The sequence below is a fragment of the Xiphophorus hellerii genome, chromosome 10 (genome assembly GCF_003331165.1).
Source record: "Xiphophorus hellerii strain 12219 chromosome 10, Xiphophorus_hellerii-4.1, whole genome shotgun sequence".
Classification (NCBI taxonomy): Eukaryota; Metazoa; Chordata; class Actinopteri; order Cyprinodontiformes; family Poeciliidae; genus Xiphophorus; species Xiphophorus hellerii.
In genome coordinates, this window is record NC_045681.1 from 16,376,342 (window position 1) to 16,399,351 (window position 23,010).

The 23,010-nt window shown below is 41.5% G+C and overlaps 1 protein-coding gene across 8 annotated transcripts; it reads right to left on the reverse strand.

Annotated features, from left to right (window-relative positions):
* Positions 1-3,008: 3,008 nt before the first annotated feature.
* Positions 3,009-21,575, reverse strand: plekha1b (pleckstrin homology domain containing, family A (phosphoinositide binding specific) member 1b). 8 transcript variants are annotated; one of them, XR_004340756.1, is made up of 14 exons: positions 20,074-20,097; positions 15,487-15,672; positions 14,726-14,782; positions 14,037-14,082; positions 13,444-13,541; positions 11,636-11,761; positions 9,473-9,604; positions 9,297-9,365; positions 8,429-8,493; positions 8,288-8,351; positions 8,044-8,133; positions 7,381-7,454; positions 6,390-6,566; positions 5,637-5,792 (listed from the first exon to the last, which is right to left on the reverse strand). XR_004340756.1 is itself a non-coding variant. In XM_032574266.1 (13 exons), exons 1-13 carry the CDS (start codon positions 20,080-20,082, stop codon positions 5,555-5,557), a joined length of 1,221 nt encoding a protein of 406 aa, XP_032430157.1. In that variant the 5' UTR covers positions 20,083-20,097; the 3' UTR covers positions 3,009-5,554. The 8 variants fall into 8 exon arrangements, 5 of the variants coding, with proteins under 5 accessions (XP_032430157.1, XP_032430155.1, XP_032430159.1 ...); XR_004340755.1 differs by lacking the exons at positions 6,390-6,566; positions 7,381-7,454 and adding an exon at positions 3,009-4,499 and having other exon boundaries at positions 4,660-5,792; XM_032574266.1 differs by lacking the exon at positions 6,390-6,566 and having other exon boundaries at positions 3,009-5,792; positions 7,414-7,454.
* Between the last annotated feature and the right edge of the window lie 1,435 nt (positions 21,576-23,010).

Sequence of the window (23,010 nt, forward strand, 5' to 3'; positions counted from 1 at the left end):
GCTGTGGAAAAGTTTGTTCAGGGGGAGTTTAGTGTTCGTTTTCTCCTCTCTCTCTCTTTACACATCTGCAATGTTAATTCGCCATGTTACATGTAAGCAGGACAAAATCGCAGATTCATGAGCTCATGCACCCTGTAGACGTGATGACGTGCGCTTTGAGAGCGTCGATGGGGAGGTTTGGTGAAGGTGAGGCAATGTGTTATCGCGGATTTTAAGATGGTGGGCTGATGTATGTGAAAGGTGGCGAAGTGTATGGACTGGGGAAGTGAGAAATCGGTGCAGCGATGATGTTTTCCAGGGACACGGAAACCCGCAGAGGCGGCAGAGTGGAGAAAGAAAAATAGCTGGACAGTGAGACAGTGGTGAGGAGTGAGTTGGGAGGGGTTCAATCCCAAAGCGGGATTAGATCAGAGATGCTTTTTTTTTTTTTTTGCTTGCAGCGGGGATAATCACAGATAATATTATTTTAAAAAATGATATCCGTCATGAAAATCAGCCAAAATGTCTGCTGACGCAAAGACGCAAAGGTCAAGTCAAAACACCAGACAGAGGGCAAAAGATAGAGAAGAGAAAGAGAATTTTGAGCAAGGTGAAATAATAAAGATGGTTGTCATGGGTGATCCTTTACAGGTTGGTGACTGTGAGTGTGAAAGTGAAGGTTTCCAGGGGGTAAATAGAGGGAGTTGGTCTCGGAGTGATGCAGTAGAAGCCGTGTGTATTTTTATTTTTTTTAATTCTTCTTAACTAGCTCCCCTGCTGGCAGAAGCCGGTATTTTCAGGACTACATCAACTTGTATATATGTTTTTTGCATTAAATTAAACATTCAATATGTAAACAAAACATTTTGTGGCTGTAAAAAAAAAAAAAAAAAAAAAAAAAAAAGAGTCAGAGGCTTGGATTTGATCAGTGAGACTTGCGCAAGTTCCCCATACGAATTTTATTGGTTGACACATGGGATTATTTCAAACATTTTAATGGTCGTAAATGACTCTTTTTTTTTTTTTTGGTGATAAATAATAATTTAAAAAACAACCTTATATTGTTCTTTGGAGTTAATAAGTCATTCGGGGTTCATTAGCGACATGAGGAACCGTTTACCATCTGCGGGTTCTGCCAGCAGTTCAGCCTCCTCCAGGTTAGCTGAGCATAACATGCTCCTTTTGGCTCACAGTTTGTTGGATGCTTTGTTGGCTTACACACTTTTCTGCTGTAACAGAGAAAATTGTGGACAGGGTTTGGACAAAGAAGAGAAAATATTCTATTTGAATTAAATTAGTAGCTTTTCGTGGAAAATAAAAGAACAAAGTTTCTTAATGTCCAGTTTTTGATTTTTTTTTTTTTTTTGGTGTGTGTGTGGGGTGTGGGTGTGTGTGTTGGTGTGTGCGTGTGTGTGTGTGTGCGTGTGGGTGTGTGTGTGTGTGTGTGTGTGCTAGATCCAACTATTTGACAGCTTATTATACAAATCCATAATTTTGTTAGAACTCTGACAAGAAACAGCGTATTGTTGCTATGGAGCTGGAGAAAAGCTCCGAGCCTTGAAAACTTGACTTTAAATCATCATCAACGTGAGTCGTTGAAGTAAAACACGAGTCACGATAAACCCCGACAGGATTAAACAGAAGAAATGAACTAAGGTCTCGGTGGAAATGTCCTCAGCCTGTTGAACTCTCGCTTGGACCAGGAACCGTTTCTGTGTGTGACGCGAAGACCACCGGAGGCTGATCAGCTGCTCTGTTCTGCACTTTCCCAGAAGCACCGTCCCATCTGAGTGTGACAGCTCCATCTAAGTCCACTCACGCGCAGTCAGAACTAATATTTGAACTTGCGTGTGCATCCAAGACACACACAGAGAAAAAAAAAAGAAAAAAAAAGCTGGATCATTGAAGACGGACTTGGCGTTGGTCTTATGGACATCTGTCAGGCTTGTGCGGTTCGGGAAAGCGCAGGAGTGTGTTTTGTCGCTGGGATGACTCAGTTCTCCAAACAGTCTGCTGAGGGCCACGGATCTGAGCGGCGCTGCGGTGTTGTGTTTATCCCTGTGCGTCATGCTCCCAAATCCACAAAAAAAAAAACAAAAAAAAACATCAGCAGTTTGTTCTGATTTATGAAAACTGAGACAAACGGCGATGGATCTGATGTTTCATCTTTTTCTGGTTAAAGTTACAGTGCAGCAAACCCGCATGCATTCCGGGTATGCTGTGTGTTAAACACTCCTTCTACAACAGGTCAGGATATAATAATCTGTCCCTCAGCAATTGAGTTAAGTTATTAAATTATTGCATCATAACTTCGCCTTCCTAAATCAATAACCTGTCATTCTTTTGCCAAATTTGATTTTTGAAAAAAATCAAAAAAATCACCAGTTCTTTCTTTTCAAAAGATGTTTTAGGCAAAAATAAAAATCACTTTTGGTAAAAAAGTGACTTATGTCATTTCTTTTAGGAAGGTGACGATAATTCAAGAGTTGTGAGAACACTATAGTCCAAATATGCTTTTAAAAGAATTAAGAAAGAAAGAGATAAGTGGATCTTCATCAACAAGAGCATAAAATAAAAGTAGGATTTCACAAATGGGGAAACGTTACGGCCAAATTCATCCCACGTGTCAGGGACTGCAATGCTCAGGAAAATCGCTAAAAACCTGAGAACATGTTTGACTCCTCAGGCCTGTTAGCGTGATCAGCGTTAAAGTTAGCTTATTTTCCATTCAGAGGGCCGAGTCACCAGGTTGCACACTGGCGCAGTAGGTAGCACTGTTGCCTTGCAGCAAGAAGGTCCTGGGTTCTCTCCGGGTACTCCGGCTTCCTCCCACAAGTCTCTCTCTGTGTGTGTGCATGGTTATTTGTCCTGTCTGTCTCTGTGTTGCCCTGTGACAGACTGGCACCAGCACCCCTCCCGACCCCGCTAGGCACAACAGTGTTAGAAAATGGACGAGCCCAAACACAGAAGTAGATGTACGACAGAATGGATTTTTTTTTTTTTTTTTTTTTTAAAAGAAAACACTTTCATTGTTTTTTAATATGTTTTAATAAATAGAAAAATGGTCGTAGAGTCTCACCCACATACACACAAACGGATCAAATAGCTCACGGTGTTTTGAAAATCTGCTCTTTAGAAAGATAGACGCAGGCACTTTAACCCAACTTATGTATCAAAGGGAACAACACATTTGGAGGAGTGAAGGGGTGCACAGTCATGCACGTGAGTTCATAAAAATTCAGTAAACACATATGTGTAGTTTATTTTTTTTCCCTCATTAAAGTTAATAATATCAATACTAGAAAAAAAACCAACAACAAAACAAAACAAAACACCCACAACCAGAGAGCCGAGAGGAGAAACGACCTGCGGGACGGCTCGAGTCCCAAAAGATTTCCACGCAAACCGACAGTGGTCCTGAACGCCGACGTGACGGCAGGTAAAGGAACAGGAAGTAAAGGTGAGGTGAGGGGAGCTGGTGAGCAAGAAGGAAATGTTTCCAGAGTTCTTGAGTTCGTGATGCTGAAGCATTTCCGTGTTTCGCATCACTTCCACACTCGGGGCGGAGGCTGACACTTAGCAAAGTCACAAACGGTTTCCGCCGAGCCGAACGGCACACACACAAAAAAGTCCAGTTGATGTAACAGAGGTTGAGTAACATAGGAGTGAGAGAGGTGCAAAAAGAGAAATTCACTTAAATAATTCAGGTTATATTCTGACATACGCCATATAAACACGAGAAACTGAGGATCAAACTTACTTTAAGAACATAGTTTAAACTTTTTTTTTCCTTTTAGGTTGTCTGAATGTGTTTCTGCTTAGTTTGAAGTCAAATATATTTATTTTCACATTAATTGTGTCTCTGTATGTGTTCACATGCATGATTTCTGCAAATGTCGCAAAGCATTTCTTTGCATTATGTGCTGTGAAAATATATTTCTTTGTAACCTTATTCCTATTCCTTTTATATTTTTTCCTGTGTATAATTTGTTTGATCTTATTAGTTTAGGATCAAACAAAAAATAAAATAAAATAAATATATAGCCACCTTTTTGAACACTTATTAGAATATGCAGATAAAGCAAACTCAAGTAAAAAAAACATAATTGACCTAATAGTTGTACACACAAGGTGGCAGCAGAGTTTCAGGATCACTGGAGTCTTACAGAGCTTTCTTAAAAACATTCATAACCCTTGACTGTTAAAATCTGTATTTTATATAGATTTTACATTATATATCAACATCAACTGCATCATTTGAAGTGGAATAAAAAGAGTACAGTGCAGATGTTGATGCCCTTAGTCAAAATTCAGTTGTAATAATTGCTTTCAAAAGTCACCAAATTAATAAATAAAGTATACAGTTAACTTTCAGCAGAAAGGCGGCTGATGAGACTAACTCTTTTTGACCTGCTGAACTGTTTGACCTGCTGCAAAAAGCTATGCAAGTAAAGACCGCATGTTACTCTAAGTGCACTGTTCCCACGGTAACAGATGTCGATGGCGGCAGCATGATGCCACTGTGTTTGCTGTTCTTCAATCCTGACTGGGGAGAATGATTTGCAAAGTGGAACTCAGTTTGCAGATGTGAAGAGATGCACCCTGAGCTGTAACCTTGGGATTCTACAAAGTATTCATTCAGGGGGGACTGAATCTAGATACATGCCACACTTTTCAGACTTTTACATTTAACCCTCCCGCCCCCCCATTAAAACCATACATTTTTCTTCCACTACGCTGCACTATTTTGTGTTGGACTAGGACATAAAACATAACTGAGCTCGTCTTGGTAACTTTATTTGACGTGGTGTGAATGAGACCGACATGACACTGTCAGAAACATGAAGGAGTCTTCACGAACGTTGCCATGAAGTGTCATTCGGTAAATAATGACACTTTTAATGCAAATTTGCATTGAAACTTGCATTAAAAGTCCATTAAAATTGTCAACTTTGTATTAACATGGCAACATTTATGAAAACCCATTCATGTTCATAACGGGGGTTATGACAGTGTCATGTCAATCTTATGCACACCCCCTTCAACTAAAGTGTTATCAACAAGGGGAAGTTTTGCAAGACTCCACATGTCTCCTTATCTGTGCCATGAAAAAACTCAGCTACAAAAAACAAAAAAAGAAAAAGAAAAAACAGTTTGATAAGGAAACAACACAATTCATATCAAATCTCAACCTTCTAGATAACACACACAGGACTGATGTGTTTCAACACATCTCTCTGCGACCCTTCAAACTTTGGTTGTTTCAGAAGTGAATCTCTTCGCCTTCCTGTCGCCGAACTCCTGCTGAGAGCTTAAATAGACTGTATAATCTGTGTCGCTGGTCTGCTGCAACGCACTGTGAGACATATTCAGGAAGACGAGGTGAAGGGGAACCGCAGAGGAAGACCTTGTAGGCGGAGCCACACGTGGGGGGGGGGAAAAAAAAACCCAGTCCCAGGAAGTTTAGCAGGAGAATATTCAAAGATCAGTTGCTGTCACATCAGAGTTATCTGCGAGTCGGGCTCCTCCGTGTTCGGGTCGCCCTCGCCGCCGGCGCAGAGCTGCTCGGCCTCCGTCACTTTGAGGACTGCACCGTCTCCTGCAGAGAAAGGCGCGAGCGCGCCGAAGGCAAAGGCATCATCACGGGCTGGATTCCACTGAGGCGCCACGGCAGGAGGCCCAAGAAGTTGTCCTGGTGGCGAGTGTCCAGCGTCAGGCTGAGCACCCGCTGAGGGTTCTGGGTACTGCGGTTCCGTGTTGAGGGAGTAGTAGAAGGTGGAGGCGGAGGTGGGAGAGGGAGGGTCACTGTGCTCCTGGGGAGACAAAGGAGAGCGGGACAGGAAGTGAGAGGGTGAAGAGGAGGCTGGGAATGATGGATGTGCTGATTAATGGATCAGACCGATGGATGGCTCTGTGGATGGATGGATGAATGAATGGATGGATGTATGGATGAGCTTGTGATGGAAAAGAAGAAAAGCACAAGATAACGGGAGTAAAGAGGTTGTTTTTTTTAATAAACTCAGAGATAAGAATCTCATTCAAATCTGAGCCAAAAATCAGGTAAGCTTTGTCGTATTTCAAGTGTCCTCAGATATGTTCACTTAAATCTAGACAAAAAAAATACTGGGTAAGATTCTGTGTTTTTGGATTTTTCTAAGCTTTTCAGTGTGAGATTATGCTACTGCAAGAATGAATTTATCAGTTGTTTTTTGTTTTTTTTACCTGTCTGCACAAAGACGTGCCTTCAGATCTGTCCTCATCTTTAACTATTTTGCTTTGCAACTCAAGTCACTACAACATTTAACTTCCCTCTGGGAATTATTGTCAAATTTAACTTATAAAAACACTCTGAGATGGTCTCATGGAACATGACAGGCTCTGAGATGTAACTTTCATGCAGTTCCACATACGAACGAGCGATGCTGCTGTTGCCGGGGAAGAGGAAAGGATGATGCAGCGGTTGCTAAGGAAGCTGAGAGGCAGCGGGGCTTGGTGATAAAGACGATGAGCAGCAGTGGGAGGGAACAGGAAGCAGGCGGCGGGGCTCATTTGGGGAAAGTTATTGTGTCACTGTCACACCTCACTCTCTAGAAAACACACACACACATGTACACGCACACACACACACACAACAGGAAGGAGAAACAGAAAGACAACATGGCAGAGGGTTAGCAGAAAGAAAGTAACTGCGTGGTTTTAGGAGGTCATCTGCGAGTCAGGAAGTCTGGAAACGTTACTCAGAGAGACGAGGAAACAGTTCAGAAAGAGATCACAGGTCCAAATGTACAAAATATTATAAGAAAAGAAAGAAAAAGAAAAAAAGAACATGACCGTGTTATTAACCTTTCATAATCTGTAGTTGGTGAAATACAGATATGTTCGACCACAATCCACATTTTCATTTTGTAATGGTCCATCTCAGATACCTCTGGGCCCAGAGAAGTTGGCCTTATGTTGAGTTCTTACTAGAAATGCTTTTCTAGTAAGAACTGAATAAATTCCAGTGTGTTAAATTCTTATTCCTTGCATCATTTTACTTTATTACACACAACTCAATTTACAGACTAATGAGTTGATTTTCTTATATGTGCTGGTTAGTGGGACTGTTCCTGGTATTTCATGTCAACAGCCTAAGTAGAAACATATTTACTGAGACAAATGTCGACATGTTTCGTTTAAGTTAAAAACCTAACGTGACCTAGATTCTAACTGTGAGGTTAAAGGTCAACTCCAGTTCATCCGGCTGCAGCGTCTTGTTTTCATTCCGCACATTTAAAGTGAGAACTGATTCAAAGCTGGACCCGTCTGGAGGAGCGTGGGGCTAAATGCCCGTTAGCGGAGAAGCAGCGATGGATAGTGGGGGCGGTGGGAGGTTAGGGTTTGAGGTCGGGGGACACATACGTGCGGGATTCCCCACTGCAGAACGGAGTATACCTCTGTATACACGGGCTGGAGAGCCGTCGCGCCTGACGGATCTGAAAACAACAGTTTACAGCTGGGCTCAGTAACGGAGAGGCAGAGAGCTCCTTTCCAACACAACCCACCGCAAACCGCCTCGCAGTGATCATATTCTGATCTGTGGATCCTAAATCACATTATACTGCACTTAAAAAACAAGGCAATGTGGCCTTATGTACAGAAATGCACAAGTAGTATAGAAACCCCCCACATTGTATCAACCACATTTGTAGAACCAAGTTGAGGCATTTCCTAAATTTAAAACCACAGAGGTCAGTTTGTGGTGGATCATTGTTCGAGTTAGGAAAGAAACTCCATAGAGACAGAAAAAGAAGAATCTTCACAAGCTGTGAACATGTGTGTGTGTGTTTTGTAAATATGGCCTACTGATCGTTTCACACTCAGTGTTTGAACTAATAAATCAGAGTTGAAGCGTTCCTTTCTCTGATGCACTTACTTGTAACCGCCACATGGTGGCACCACTTCGCTGGCTCATAAAAGTCAGAAATGATGCACATTAGTATAGACTGCTGCAACCATTGTCTGTTTGCACTGCACCGACATTTAAGGAGGTTCCTGCATAGCTTCAACTGACGAGATACACACCGTGTTGGCTGAGCGCCCGGGCCCGCGCTGAGCAACAATCGCCCCGGAGACGGCCTTGATCCAGCTGTGCATGTCCTCTGGACTGTCAGCCTGAAAGACACAGATCCACAGTTATTTCAGTTTATTCCAATGATATTATGAACTCGTATTGTAGTGATTTAAATAAATCTATCAGGCAGTTCTGAGGATAGTTGCTGAAGTCAGTCTCATCCATAAGACCCCAGATGAATTCGGCCAGTGTCACCTGTATGAAGAAGGTTCTGGAGTTGGTGACCATCTCGAAGAGGTTGTCTCGCATCATCAGCTCGCTGCAAAACACAGAACAGAGCAGCTTTTGAACACCGTGGCCTGAGCAAAGCTCTGATGGCTCCAGGTGCTAACTGACCTCTGTTTGCATTCCTGGACTTTCTGAATCTCCTTCAGCGGGATAACTCTCAGTGCCTCCCGGTCCTGACAAAGACGAAAATATGTCCCATAAACAGGGTTTCAAATTTAAGACTTTTTCAGACCTTTTAAAAAAATTAAAAATACCACCTTGAATGAAATTTAAGAGCAAAAACACTATAAATATAGGAGATGGTCGGAGGATTCTGCTGTATTAAAATAAAGTATAGCAAAAACAGTGAGAGTTTTGGGGTCTGTTTGTAGCTATTTGCAGCAGCTTTGTGCTTTTCACACTGCATTAGGCTCTCCATAACCTCCACAGTGCCAAATCTAAAAGTTTTTCTTCACAGAATCACATAGCCTTTTTTTTTAACAGCAGTGCTGATTTTATCAATCAGATCACCTGATCTCAGCTGCATCTACAAATGAACACACAGCCTGAGGGCACACACCCTGGGTGTGTCTACATGTGCTCCGACAGGTCCTGGTTGGGTTGTCATTCGCTTAATTTGTCCACACACGGATCTTATGGGGAGGAATTTAGAGCGCGTGCTGCTGCGTGTAAAGACAAACATCCCACAAGTCAAAGCAAATGAGCCTTGAATTTAGCTAGCTAAGGTGTTTTGGCTAATGTTAGCTGGCTAAAACACCTAGCTAAGTCCAGAAAAGGTTCTCAAGATACAACAAATATACAAAGATACACGGTTTCTGTTTGATACGAAGGCAAAGAGCTGCCAAACCTTCTGCTGAAGGGAAGTGCTCTAAATTTCTTAATTTAAGATCAACATTTTCTCCGGTCTGCAGCTGAATAACAGCCATCTGGTTCCAGCTTGATGTCAAACACATACCACCTCATCCCATTTTCTCACCAGGTCGGATTTGTAGTAGCTGAGGGCATTTTCATCCAAGATGAAGTACCTCCTCTTCCAGTTCCTCATCTGAAAAAGATCAAATAAAATACAGAACATCAACACTAGTTTATCATCTGTGTCATCACGGAAGCCAGAGAAGGTGTCTGTCTGTCTGTCTGTCTGTCTGCTCTCACCACAGCTCCCTGTTTGACGCAATATCCCGCCTTTATGAAAGACTGGTCCTGCGCTCCTCTGGACAGGAAGTACGGCAGCTGGTTCTGAGCCCGCTTCCCTCGGTCCGACCCGTTCTGGCCTTCGCTCTGCTCCTACAACAAACACCCACATATTAAGGACTTATCTCAACTTGGCTTAATGTTAAGGTTCTGTTTAAGACAGAAGATAAAAACAGAAAACATTTATTTAGTAGTAATGCACAACTTAATGTACAGTTGTTTTTCCTGACGTTTTTATTCAACCAGAATCAAATAAATGTCCTGATCTCAGAATGCATCGTGGGAGATGGAGTTAGCAATTACCGTGTAGTACCTGTACAGGTGTTCTGTAGTGCATTAACGAACAGTTTACATTGTAAAATGCCCAGATATCGTCAGATCTGATTGAATCCATTGAAGAAAATGGAGGCCTGGATGATAGAATCCATCTAGCTGTCCCTGCAACATCACAGAGCTGCTCCAGTGCCTCACTGTGGCCAGGCGGTTCTTTTCAATGTGTGATTCATTCGTCCTTCTCCAAAATGTGCGTAGGTCCAAAAAGTTCAAGTTTTGACTCACAGAGCTCCACAGAACAGAATCCTAAAACTTATTTGGCCTATTTAGAAGTGAGGAAACTGGAGACTGGAGGAAACTGGAGGAAACTAGTGGTATGACATCTTGCAGTTCAGGCATTCAGTACGCCAGGAAACTGGAATCAAAAGCTAGGGTTCCTTTAACTTTAAACCTGCAAACTTGTATGTCTGTTCAGGACATTTGCTAACATTTGCTAGCAAACAAGTCCAGGTATTTCAGGTGTTTTATTTGCCATTGCTTAGCTGCATTCAGTGCACCTGAGGGTTTTTGCATTTAAAAAATGTGTGGTGTTATGATGAATTTTATTATCAATTCATTTAAATTTGAGACTGCAGTATTCAGTTAGAGTAGGATTTCGTGTTAAATTCTGAGAAAACCCTTGTCATAATTCTATTATTGAACTAGTTAATGTGGTCTTTTGCAAGCTCCTTGTTGTAATGAGCATAATTTGTAGAACCGTGTTGACCAAAATGTATGAGAGTTGTATTTTTGAAATATGAAAAATTGCTTTAAATTAAGTTGAAAATTATCTAGGGAACAGCTGGCATTGTGATTTACAATCGAGCACAGTAAAGAAAATCAGGCTGCAGAGGAAGTGAGATAAAAATAGGTTGAATTAATGCAATGATAACCAATTGTAATTAGTGTTAGCTCCTTTTGAAAAGACTTTGTTTATTTTTTTTGTAATTTCCTGGAACTTACAGGTGTTATAACAAATTGCAAAAATGGAAATACATGATCCTACCCTTAGTAAAGCAACTGTAGTTGCCCATCAATGTGGGAAAGTTTATAGGGGTAAAGTAAGGCCAGATTCTTTTTATGAATTATTGTATATTTTGCTATGTAAACAGAAAATATGTATATTTTTCTATGTAAATGAATTATTTACATCTATGAAATAATTCATAAGTAATTTTATGAATTATTTTATAATATTTTTCCATATGCATTACCAAAAATCCAAAAAAAACATAATGAATGAAAAAGAAAAAGACAAAACAGAAATCACAAATGTATGCGTGCAAGAAGAAAAACATAAACAGAACAATAATCATTTGGGTGGGTCTTCTGTTAAATGAACTCATTGTGTTTAAGACCCTGCTAGTCATAAAATTAAAACCAATCTACTCTTACGTGTTTTATATGCTCAATTCATAGCTCCCATCTTAAAAAAAACAAAAAAACCCTAAACATCCTGTTGCATTCTAATACAAAAAGTGATCTTCTCCATTTTGAATACGCCACAAACGATTTTGAATCAGTCCTCTATTGTAGGTGTTTGGAGTTTACTGGTATTGGCTTTTTTTTTAAGTAGGTCCAGTTTTGATAAGTAAAATTAATTTGCAAAAGAAAAGCTCTGCGTTTACTCTCAGGTCATTTTTCCCCAGCAGTTGTGCTTGAGTAGCCGCGTAGGTTTTTATGAGACACAAACAGTCGCAGCAGCCGTCAGCAGAGCTGTTGTGTTCTGGGTGAAACGCACAGCCGCATACCTGCAGAGACAAGACTAAACCTGCTGCTGATGAACACCAGCTCTGACTGGGGAAGCGTTACCTGCGTGGCTGTGATGATTGGAACTCCACCTATGATCTCCGTTTTGTAAGAGACCTGCTTCGTAGCGCCGAGGGCTTCCTGTGGGGTCTCCACATAGGCAGCCTGGCTCTCTCCAGACTTTGGCACCTGAAACGCAACGAGACAGTAACACCTCAGACCCGACTCAGGGGATCAGAACCAACCGGTGGAGCAGAGCTAGGTTTTATTAGTCTTCCAGACATTTATATCTGTGTTCTAGAAAGAAAAGAAAAAAAAAAAAAAAAAGAAGAGCAGTAAAATTACAACAGGGTGAGGTTTGTTGAGTCATGCATTCATCATCCTTCAGTCTGCGTGGAGCAGCAGTTTCTAACAAAGCTGAAATATTGATAATAATATGTTTTACTATTACACTTGACCAACTATCTGTTATAAACATGCACTCATATGCGAAATGTGTTTCAATGAGGCTTTTTTCGTCAGATTAGAAGTATCTTTTCAAAACTACATCAGAAAATAAAAGATTAAAAATACTCTTTTTTTTAATTTGATGTGATATTCTAGTCCTAGAATGACCCATTTCCATCAGCTGGAAGTGGAAAATAATCACAATTAACAGATACGAAGGCTTGAAAACGTAATTTAAATGTAGGGGGAGCTTTAATTCTGGATGATGTTGATGACTTTCCTTCTTTAGATGTGTTTTGAGGAGGGAAAACAACTTGAGATTCAGAACTTTGTACAAAATGTGGGCCAAAGTTACTAATTGCTTAGAAAAGTCACCATTAAATTAAATTTTACTTTGTAGATTTAGAATCATGCAATTCTAAAAAAAAACAACTACCAATTATATTAGAGACGCAAAGACCCGATGTTAATATCTGCATAGGTGCCCGATCCACAAGGGCAGATCTATTCAATCTAATTCTACGCTCTGTGCTCTAAACTTATTTTACATTATACTTAGAATTCCTAATTGCGTTTTCTGAACCATTTGAAAGGCTTGTTTCAGTTTATTTTCTACATGTTTCACCAAGGCAGTCAACCTGTTGCTTTTAATCACTTTCAGTTTCCCTATTATTTTAATTTACATTGGCTGTTATCCTCCTAACTGAATTGATTGAACAAATTAAAGTTGTTCTTACATGTTTGACTAAGCTTGTGAAGCTATTGGTGTATTTAAGTGTGCTGTACTCCATCATACACATTTGTATTTCAGTATATTGAAGTCTGTTTAAAAACAGAAGTGTTTTAAGTCAATTCAGCACAGTTTTTTTCTGTCAGCCGATACTAAATCTCAGTTATCGGTATCGGAAAGTGAAGAAAATGGATCGGTGCATCCCTGATTTAAATATTCTTGTTCTCCAAATAGTGTAGTTTTGGAGTCAACTTATCCCAGATTTCTGGAGTTAATTTACCTCAAAGGAAGTTTGGAATCGTCCCCTTCCCCACTTTCTCTTTCTTTTATTTACCGGTTTAGGATATTATTTGTCTCAAGGTTTTGTCTCTCGCCTTCCAGACGATTTTTGAAGACATTCTAGAATCCCTACAATTAAAAGGTAGTTTTGAAGCAGAAGCTTTTCTAATTAACCCTGCGGCTTCGAAGCTGAAGGATGATTTGGAACGCGCATCGGCCTGCGAAGGCCCACAACTTTCCGATGAAGCTCTGAGGAGAACGCAATCGAGCTTCATCGGTCCGGTCTGATTTTCCATCTGCTGTGGCCCGAGGCCGAGTACAGAGTGTGGGATGGCGGCAACGTGAAACAGGGTCAACTATGGATCCATGTGTGTCCAACCCCATTTGTGCGTGCATCTGTGTGCGCGAGTCTCACTGTGATCTTGGTGGCGTTGTTCAGAACGCTGATCCATTCCACCAAATCCTGCTGGTCGTTGGCCTGCAGGTAGAACTTCCTCATGCCCGCGTTTATAACTGTGGAGAGATAAAAAAAAAAAAGGACAACATGTAAATGCTCCTGCTTATCACCAGATCCGATAGAAACGGAGACAAATCCACTCCGCCGTCTGAAAATCTAAAAATATCCACTTGTTTCTGGTTTCTCAGAGCCGAGAGGATGTACGTCTCCGCATTAACATCCCATCTAGATGCAAACACATGTGCACATGTCCGCACACAGCGGTTCGGTCATTGTCATTGTACGGTTTCCTCCTATTGAGTGACAAAGAGCTGCTGCTCCACGCGGCAGGAAAAACAAGTAGCGCGGGACAAAAGGGAGGAAGTAAACTCAAGAGATGAGGAAAAGGGGGGAGGAAGGGAGGGAAGAGAAGAAGGAGGGCGGAAGAAGTGGAGAGATGAGGAAGAAGGGAAGGAAGGAAACAAGGGACTGGAAGGGGAGTGGAGGCAAGCTTCGGCCAAAGACAGAGCGAGTTCAGGGAGATAAACGGAGGAAGAAAATAACAAACTCACCAAAGCAGAACTCTGCCTTCGGCCTGAGCTTGGTAGCATCACTGACCTGAAGACAAGAGGACAGTAAACTACACAGGGGACACCAGAAATCCTAAAAATCAGTGGAACACAATTAACTCCAAAGTTACTGAGAAATTACCTTGATCATAAAAGACTGATGCGATCTGTCTGAGCCCTGCTACGCTCTGCTAAAAGTGACCTTCAGGCTAGCTCAGGCTGACAGAAAAAGTCACTCACGGAAATGTTGGTTCGCAAATTCTGATCTTATAGAGGATGTAGTAGAGCTCTGCAGGATTGATGTAATTCTTGATGAAACTAACTTTACTAACCGTAACCATGGATTAGTGACAGAAAATACAAATTTATTACCGTTTTATTTTTTGTTCTTTTACTTTCAGCCCTTTCTCCCGCCAATCTATGATTGGTTCCCAAACAAAAGCAGAGAAAGGGAACCCGTAATCTGTTCTGGAGCCCGAGGCTTTGCCTGAAACATCTCTTCCTAAAAACAGTTTGGTATAACAACGGACTGCTTGTAAAATTGGACATTTCCGTAACTTCTGGTGGTAGCCTGGCCAAAAAGATTGAAATTCTTGTTCTGGAAATGCACGTGATTTCTAAAAGACTTCCTTGTTTTCAATAAAAAATAAAGACACAATGCAAAATGTGTCGCCGTTTGAGTGAGGACCGACCTTGGAGATGTACGTGAGTTTGAGAAAGCCCACATTATCCGCACCTTTAGGCAGATTCTGAAAGAAAAACGAAACATTCAGAATATGATTAAACTGATTCTGCTGAGTCGTAACAAGGTTCCGGTTAGAAGGGATGACATCAATAAAGAACAATTCAAGATTCCTGTCGTGCCTCGATATTTCTTCATCTTTGTGTTTTAGTGTAAACACAGAGGAAAAAAATGCAGAAAAACATCTACCTTTCCGATAACCACTGAAGAAATTATTCAGATTTATTATTTTAAGCCAATCATCTGAAAATTCTTTGAGTTTATTCTCGTGTATTTTCTGGTTAAATTATGTTTTCTCCTCCCCGTTGGAGGAAAACGCTTTAATCCCACGAGTCCGTGGTTTTCGTTAAAGAATTCCCTGCTAGCAGGAGTTCAACATCAACCTCCTGGCACTGAGCTTTTCATCATTTCCTGCCTGTGAGCGCCTTGGTACGCACAAAACGCTGCTAAAAAACGCCACTCAGACGAGCGTCGTGTGCTCGGAGTCCTTCATTCTAACCTGTTTGGAGAAATGCTTTTATTTGTTTAAGGAATTACATTTTGCAGAGATTTTTTTGAAGCGCGCTTCGTTTTGGTTAATTTTTCCTCCTTCTCTGCTGCATAAAATGGGGCTACAAACAGTCCACCCTACACAACCTAGAGCAATCGCCGACACATTGCTTTGTAGACTCCAAATTACGCTCAGGAGCAGACCCGCTCAGCTTCACCCACCTGAGGGTTGTCCATGTACCACAGCAGGTTGCCCTGCTCCGTGTCCAGGATGAAGTACCGGCGCAGGAACCTGCCGCTGTTCTCGATCTCCTCGATGTCCAGGAAGCCGCAGATGCGATTCTGTCGGTCCACGTACGGCATCGCGACCCCGGCCAGCTCGGCCCGCCCTGGGGCATCACAGGCACTCTGGGGGAGAGGCGGAGGAACAGGTTGGGAGTTCAGACGCAGGTGTGACGGCAGGCTGAGGTCACCCTGCTCAGAATGTCAGACCAGGTTGGGCGGAACATTCCCCCGTCCTTCCTTATAGCTCACTGCCGCAGGTGATTCTCCTCTCGCTGGTTAGGTTTCTATTTTACTTTGACTGTAACTGTCACTCTAGATTGATGACCTTAAACTGTGACTTTGCTGCTTCACTACGTTCACGCTCAAGTTGACATAAAAAAAATTGACAAGTTGCAGAAAACTTGGGCTAATCGGACTAATCTTGATGAATCAGTTATTGAAATAATCATCAACTAATATATTAATCGTTAACTATATAGCACACAGACTCAATAAAAGGTCATTTGCTGAAAGAACAGCGTGCTCAGAGCATTAGTTAAGCCAAGGCTTCACTAAACATATACATTTTGCATTTCATATTTTAAAAAAATCTTTGTCTGTAAATATGTTCTACCCAAAACTCTCTAAATATCAAAGTTTTCGCTTCACTTTTACAATCCAATTATTAACTGACACAATAAACCACAGCTCAGACCTACACTGGTTTGATGCAGCAATGGAGTTGAGCTTCTCTCATGTTGATGTTAGAAGTTTTATTTCAGCTGCAGGTGTATATTTTGCTACAAATGATAAAGCAGCATTCACTAAACAAATGATGATGTAGTTTTTAATTTCTTATTTATTTTTTTTATTATTTGTTCATTTGTATCTTTTTATGCATTTCTAAAACTGTCTAAAAAAAAAAAAGCTTAAGTGGTTAAACGAAAAATCTGCAGAACATGACAATTCCTTTTATCCAATTAATCGACCAATTGTCTGAATAATTGCTAAACTAAAATAATCGTTAGTTGCAGCCCAACTGAAAACATCCATGAAAGTGGACCCCTTTCATGGTCCACTTTCACCTGGCTTTCACCAAGCCAGGTGACTTTCACCTGGCTTGGATTGGTCACATTTACAGTTACTCTACAAGTTGATCCCAGTTACAGTAGATTTCTGATTCCAGCAGATGAGCTACGATGCTCCTGTTGTCGTGGTAACGCAGTGACGGAGTCTGGGGGGGGTCCACCCCTTATCCAAAGCTTATTGATCATGTCTGTAAGTTGGGTCAACACAACACTGCCTTACTGAGATTTGCATATGCCAGCATAGATAAGCCTAGCTACTGAAGGAAAGCATCATAGTCAGACGAGATGACGATGGCGTTGTCTGGGCAACATGACAAAAAGCACGGTGGTGGTAGCATCATGCTGAGGGCCTCTTGCATTGCTCAAGTTGGAAGGAGGACTACCTAAACAAATAAACAGCTGAATGGTTGAAACGTGGCCACAAGCCTGGGCGATCCACATAAACAATTATCCCAAACACACACCCAATCTGGTTTGATACAGTTAAAGCAAGCTAACTGGAAAACAGACCACAGCTACGAGGAGATTCATGTCAATAGGGTGGACACTCATCTAAACCGTGCTGATAGCTACACTGAAGTTTGATATTGTGAAGAAGTTCATTTCAGAGAGCTAAACTGATATATTATACATGTTTATCACAGGGGGAAATGTTTCAAGCTCTTTTATTTCTTGTTGTTTTGATGATTATGAATGAATGACAGAAAGTGAAAAGTCCAAATTGACCATCTCAGAAAATGAATGCAGCAGCATCTCCGTATCTGCAGGCCAGAGTTGTATTCAAATTAAAAGCTGTGGAGATTTATCCCCTTTAAATCCTTTACTTCCTTCTCAGAGTTTCCCTTTTGTCTTTTGTGGGAGTTTTTTTTTTAAAACAGGTGAGCGGCTGAACTTAACACGAGTGAATACTTCACAAGAATTCCATCAGTTTCTGTTTTCCATCCGTTTCTGTCAGCGTTCACTTTGCATAAGTCTCTGTTTCCACATTTTGAAAACACCAGAGCATATTTTGGGTCAAAAATGCCGGCAAAAAAATAACATTATGCTTTTGTTGTCCATCTTCCATCCCCCCCTTTTTTTTTTAAAAGATCCGTGTCATCAGCAGCTGCAGAGACGGGCACTTAAACAATCAAACGTCCTGAAAGATGAAACACTTGTTTTACTATTACAGCTACTGTTGAGTCAGCTAGATTTCTGATTCCAGCAGATGAGCCAGACTTTAAAAATGGGAACACATGCACAGAATTTCTGCTGATTAGAGGACGTTATTTTGCGAGAAACATTTAAATCAACCAAAAAAATATAATGCTTTATTCCTAACAAGTAATAGCAAGGACACATGTTGCTTTTACACTGGAGATCCTCCAGTATCTTTTCCAGTTCTTGATCAATCGGACTTGTGGTACTTGGGGCAGATCCCAATCTGTAGGAATGAAGTCCTTCAAACTTCCTGTACATATCAGCTGCTGTCATTTGGGTTTCAGTCCAGTTTTTATCCCTGACCACTCTCTGAGGAGTGTTTGTTTGCCAAGTCATTTTTCTCTGAAAACAATTCAGCCATAAAAAAAGGCTCCTAAACTCAAGAGATCCTGTACACAGTGGAATGGCATTTGGTCTGGGCCACTCTAAAGCATGGATATACTTTGATCTAAGCCGTTATTCTGTAGCTCTGGCTGTTTGTTTAGAGTCATTCTTTTCATCTCCCAATCAGCTCTGACCAGTTTCCCCACAGCATGCTGATGCCACCACCATGTTTCAGAGTGGGGATGCTATGCAACGTATTTGATTACCTCTAAACAGATTGATGTGCGTATAGGGCAAAAAGTTGAATGTTGGTCTCATTTGACATCATCTTCCATATTCTTGCCATGTCCCCTATTGTTTGTCTTTCTTCTTGCCTGATTTTCTCAGTTTTCCTGTCAGCAAAATTCCCCCCCACCACAGTTGGGGATTTCTGCAGCTCCTCCAGAGTCACCATGTTCCAACTTCTCTATTAAACTGAATAAAAAAAACCCCAAGAGACACCCATTTTGACAGATTGCTGGAGATCTGTGAATCTATCATATCTTTGGGTTTTTCCACACATTTGAAATCTAAAGAAATCAGGCCTGGCCCTAAATTTAAATCTAACCAACACATTGGACCTCATACTCCACATCTGCTTTAAGGTTTCAGAGCCCACAAGGCATGTGAAAGAATAAAAATAATCATATTTAGCAGTTTTTCCTTCATGAGCGCACAGTAAAAAAAAATCCTCCACTCTCCTCTGTAGAGATCCCAGCAGCTCCCATCCTGCTGTAATCACACAGTAAAAAAAGACTCAGTTCTGGTGGATATAAATTGGGATCAGCTGATGCGGCTCTATGTCTGCCATCACTGCGGTACAAATCAGTTTAATCATCACAAACAACAATCTACCCAAATCCCTCCCTGTGGATCAAGCTGCTGTCAGTCAGAGAGGCCTGACACATCGGGCCGTTTCCCCCCCACCACCACCAGTAAACCGACTCTCCTACGTCCCCGAAACCCGTCCGAATATTCATCCCGGCGGGTTCTGGTTCTGCCCAGAACCGCCGTGAGGCCAGCGGGACCAGTTGGGAGCGAGGTTTACTTACATAGTTCGGCTCAGTCCGAGTCCAGTGTGGAAGCTGTCCGGGTAAAAAAACCCGTCAAGCTACGTGTAGAAGACACACCAACGACTTCCGGTTTAAACTGCTAAAATAAATCCTTTCCACGACGCCGCCACTTCCGGATAGGCTTCATCGTAAAATGCCTGAACTGAATATATATATATATATACCTGCATGTGTGAAGGTGCTAACACAAAATAAAAATTCTGAAAAAGTTCTGATCTTTGCTGACGGTAAAAATCGTCAGCAAAAATCACAGCTACTGCTTTACAGGTTTTCTCAACCTGGAAAGCTTCTCTTTTCTGTCACATATCACTCCAGACAATCTCCGTCCACTTCTACTTGCTTGTGCTTTTCCTTTTATGCTCTGCAAGTTCTGCAAATGGACTCATACATGGACTCATACACCTACAGTCCCTCTAATCTTTCAAGCTTTACTAATCACAATGTCTCTGTTTGATTCTCACTCATTGATTCTGTCTGACTTCAGCTAATTTCTCCTCTCTCCACATTTCTCAGAATAGACAACAGACTTCGGGGCTGCAAAGGATTCCGTCCCAGATGTGACCACCACCCCGTTCCATCTGGAACTCCTCTTTCCCTTTCACAGCACACCTTACCACTGTCTCACTGTTCTGAAATGTTCTACACCGCTCCCCACTTCCTCATACGATGCCACTGTTTCGCCATCCTATCTTGTCTACCTCCTTCTGCAAATATCACCTTGCTCTGAGACGTCTCCAAGACCTCATTTGTGTACCAGACCATCACCAATGGAGACGATCAGTGGCTGAAAGCAGATTTCTGGTAAAATTTACAAAACTTACCTCACGCATCTCTGCTGTCTTGTTGTCCCAGCTCCTGCTGTGTTCTATCCTCACATACTTCCTCAAATAGTATGACAGTTCCTCTCCTGGCACTGTGTCACTCGCTTTCTCTTTATCCAGTTTTTCAGCAACTCTCTCTGACCTTTTCTAAACTTCTCCATCTACGCTGTCAAAGCAAAGGTCCTGTCTGTACTGGTCTTTCAGCGCTTTTGACTGCCGCTAAATGATTTCTGAAATCAACAACTCTTTCCCATATGTCCATAAAGTTCATTCCTCTTTAGTCACCACAGCCTCAGCTGTGATAATAACCCAAGCAGCATGCATCTAGTAGAGATCACTGCTACCACACACCTCAACAACGTCTTTCTGCCTTTGTAAATGACAAAAATGCAACTAGATTTAAAAAGAAAAGTGAAAACATCATTTTACAAAATCAAAGAGAATAATGTGAAAGAAATCTGCAGCTTTTATTTTGAAGGAAGAATATTTGCAGCAGCTTCCTGACGACGTGAGCTTGACACTGCGCTCGAGCTGCAATGACCTGTGGGAAATGCAGTCTTTCAGGAAACCGAATAACTATCCGTTCTTTCAGTTTAACCGAGCCTCATCCATAGTCAACCCTGAGCAGACCTCCAACTGAATATGTATGACTGATTAATTTTGAGTCGCTGCACCCCCCACCTCCCCGACACAAACACACACACCCCTGCACACTCACCCACACACACACACTGAAACAAACACGCGCATCGTCACGTTTCACCGGTTGGAACTGAAACAGACTGTGAGAAGGAAACAGCATCTGGTTTTACGCTTCAAACAAAACTAGGGGACTTCCCGCAGGTCCGTGTGGCCTGATGTGTGTGTGGATGCCTGCTGTTGCAGAATGCTGGCCCGCTGGAATTTCCTTGTGTGTATGAGCCCTTACATATTTTATTACAGCGAGGAGGAGGAGGAGGAACTAAAGGAAAAACAAAAACAGGACAGAGCAGGGTAAACAGATAGACTGGTTGAGAATCTCTCCATCACTTCCTGCTCACTCTCCCAAGTTTGTGTTCTGACCTCTGATTGGATTAAAAATAAAAACTGGTAGTGTGCCCCCTGCCCTCATGAACATCCCGACATCTAGTGGCGAAAAACAAAAATTACAATCTTTCATTTTGCTCTTTGTCATGGTCAAAAAACTACTGAATTTAACAGTTGTAGATTTTTTTATTTCCGAACAGAAAACTATTTTTGAAAAATTCTAACCTTTTAGTTGTTTTTATCTGCAAAACGATTAACTTTGAACTGAAAGCCAACATGTCCAGTGTTGGGAAAACTTTTAAAAAACGAGCTCATAAAAACAAGATTAAAGGCAGATATAAAAAGAAGTAGGGACCTACTGGAGATATGTGGGTGCAGAAGTCCTCCGACAAAACCTGGTGCTGGACGTGAAGAGCTTTCCAAGTCAGAACAAGAATAAAAACGCACTCTGAAATAAACTGAGAGCTTTTACAGTTTCATCAGAGGTGATATCACCTGTGAGAACTTGCATGATTTTGTCAGAAACCTGCCAGGAGCACATTTTCCACACGGAGGTTTTGATAAGACATGGGTAGAGTGTTCTGCCATAATCCACACGTGACAAAACAAAAGCATGACTCATTTTCAGCTTAGCACAAGTTATCCCAAGGTTCCTGATAGAAAAATATTTTTTGCTGAGAAACTATGAGATCTAGGGTTTCCTTCACCTTAATCATAGGCCTTTCAGGGAAAAGATAGGTAGTTTTTCTTCTTTTAATTTAACTGACTGTCTGAATTCTGGCTTGAATTGTTTGATGGAAGAAATTATTTTTCCTAATTTCTTCCATTTTCTCTGACAAGCAAATATCAACTTCTGAGCCAAAACCTGACACATTCCTGTCTCTTCTGTCACTGGAGTTGTTCTGAGGGTGTTGACTCTTTTTCTTGTCCATCTACTGTTTAAAAGTGTCGACCATTTCTCCAACCAACATTTCAACGTTCAGATGCTTGGCAGCCAACCAACCAACCAACCAGCCGACCAACATTTTGATTGTTGGAGGAAATTCCTCTTGATTGACTTTTTCAGTTCACTCTTGATCCAAGACAGACTTCTGAGATATTCTGTAGATTTCAGGACATTTTACTTTACTCGCACCACAAAGATCTCATGTTTGTTTTAATTGTTTATTTTTCAGTAGTCCCAAACAATCAGAAGATGTATTTGTCAGAGAAAATATGCAGTCTTTTATTGTCCGTCGTAGACTTTCAGTCTTTCCTGGATGGTTTTCTTAGACAGATGTGACTTCTTGACTGACATGTCCAAAAAGTTTCACCTCAACATATGTGCAAATGTATTTACAGCTGCTGAACCCTTTTTGGATAAACTACTTTTGAGGAATTTTTATTTTTTTATTGCGAAGCTCATGAACTATGATTTATGAATCATTCAAACGGAAAACGAGGCAGAAAAAAGTTTTTCTTGATATTAAAATCAGTGAGAGATAGGTTTATATGCAGATGATGCCGTTTTGTTCTTACGTCCCGAGGTCAGAAGCACACTCAACCAGAAGCCTGTGTCCTCTCTGAACCATCTTCTCTGCAGAGTTGCTTGTTTTGAAAAGTCGTGTGGCTTCTCTTCTCTTTGTCTCTGCCAGATATCATCTGCTGAATGTCAAAGACCTAATTGTTTTTACAGAAGGCTCTGCCATTGCTGACAGCAGCCACTGCGTTGGCTCATTCTTTTAAGCTGTGTGATGCCGAGGCACTCCAGGTGTCACCACAAAGCTTTGCCAGGATCCCAACAAACAGGCCCCTGCTCAGGGAGCTTTTGGCAATGCGGTGAAAAACTCTGATCTGTTTCTTATTGTGAGGATGATGAACCCCCTCATGGTACAGTAACATTGGTCTGATGGCTGGCAGGATGGCTGATGC

Bases quoted from the DNA above. Each gene is read 5' to 3' on its own strand.
- plekha1b (XM_032574263.1), bottom strand. The intron at 13,542-14,036 runs GTGAGTTTGTTA...ATCTCTCCACAG, and splicing joins GAAGGCAGAGTTCTGCTTTG to TTATAAACGCGGGCATGAGG. The intron at 9,366-9,472 runs GTGAGAGCAGAC...GATCTTTTTCAG, and splicing joins GCGTCAAACAGGGAGCTGTG to ATGAGGAACTGGAAGAGGAG.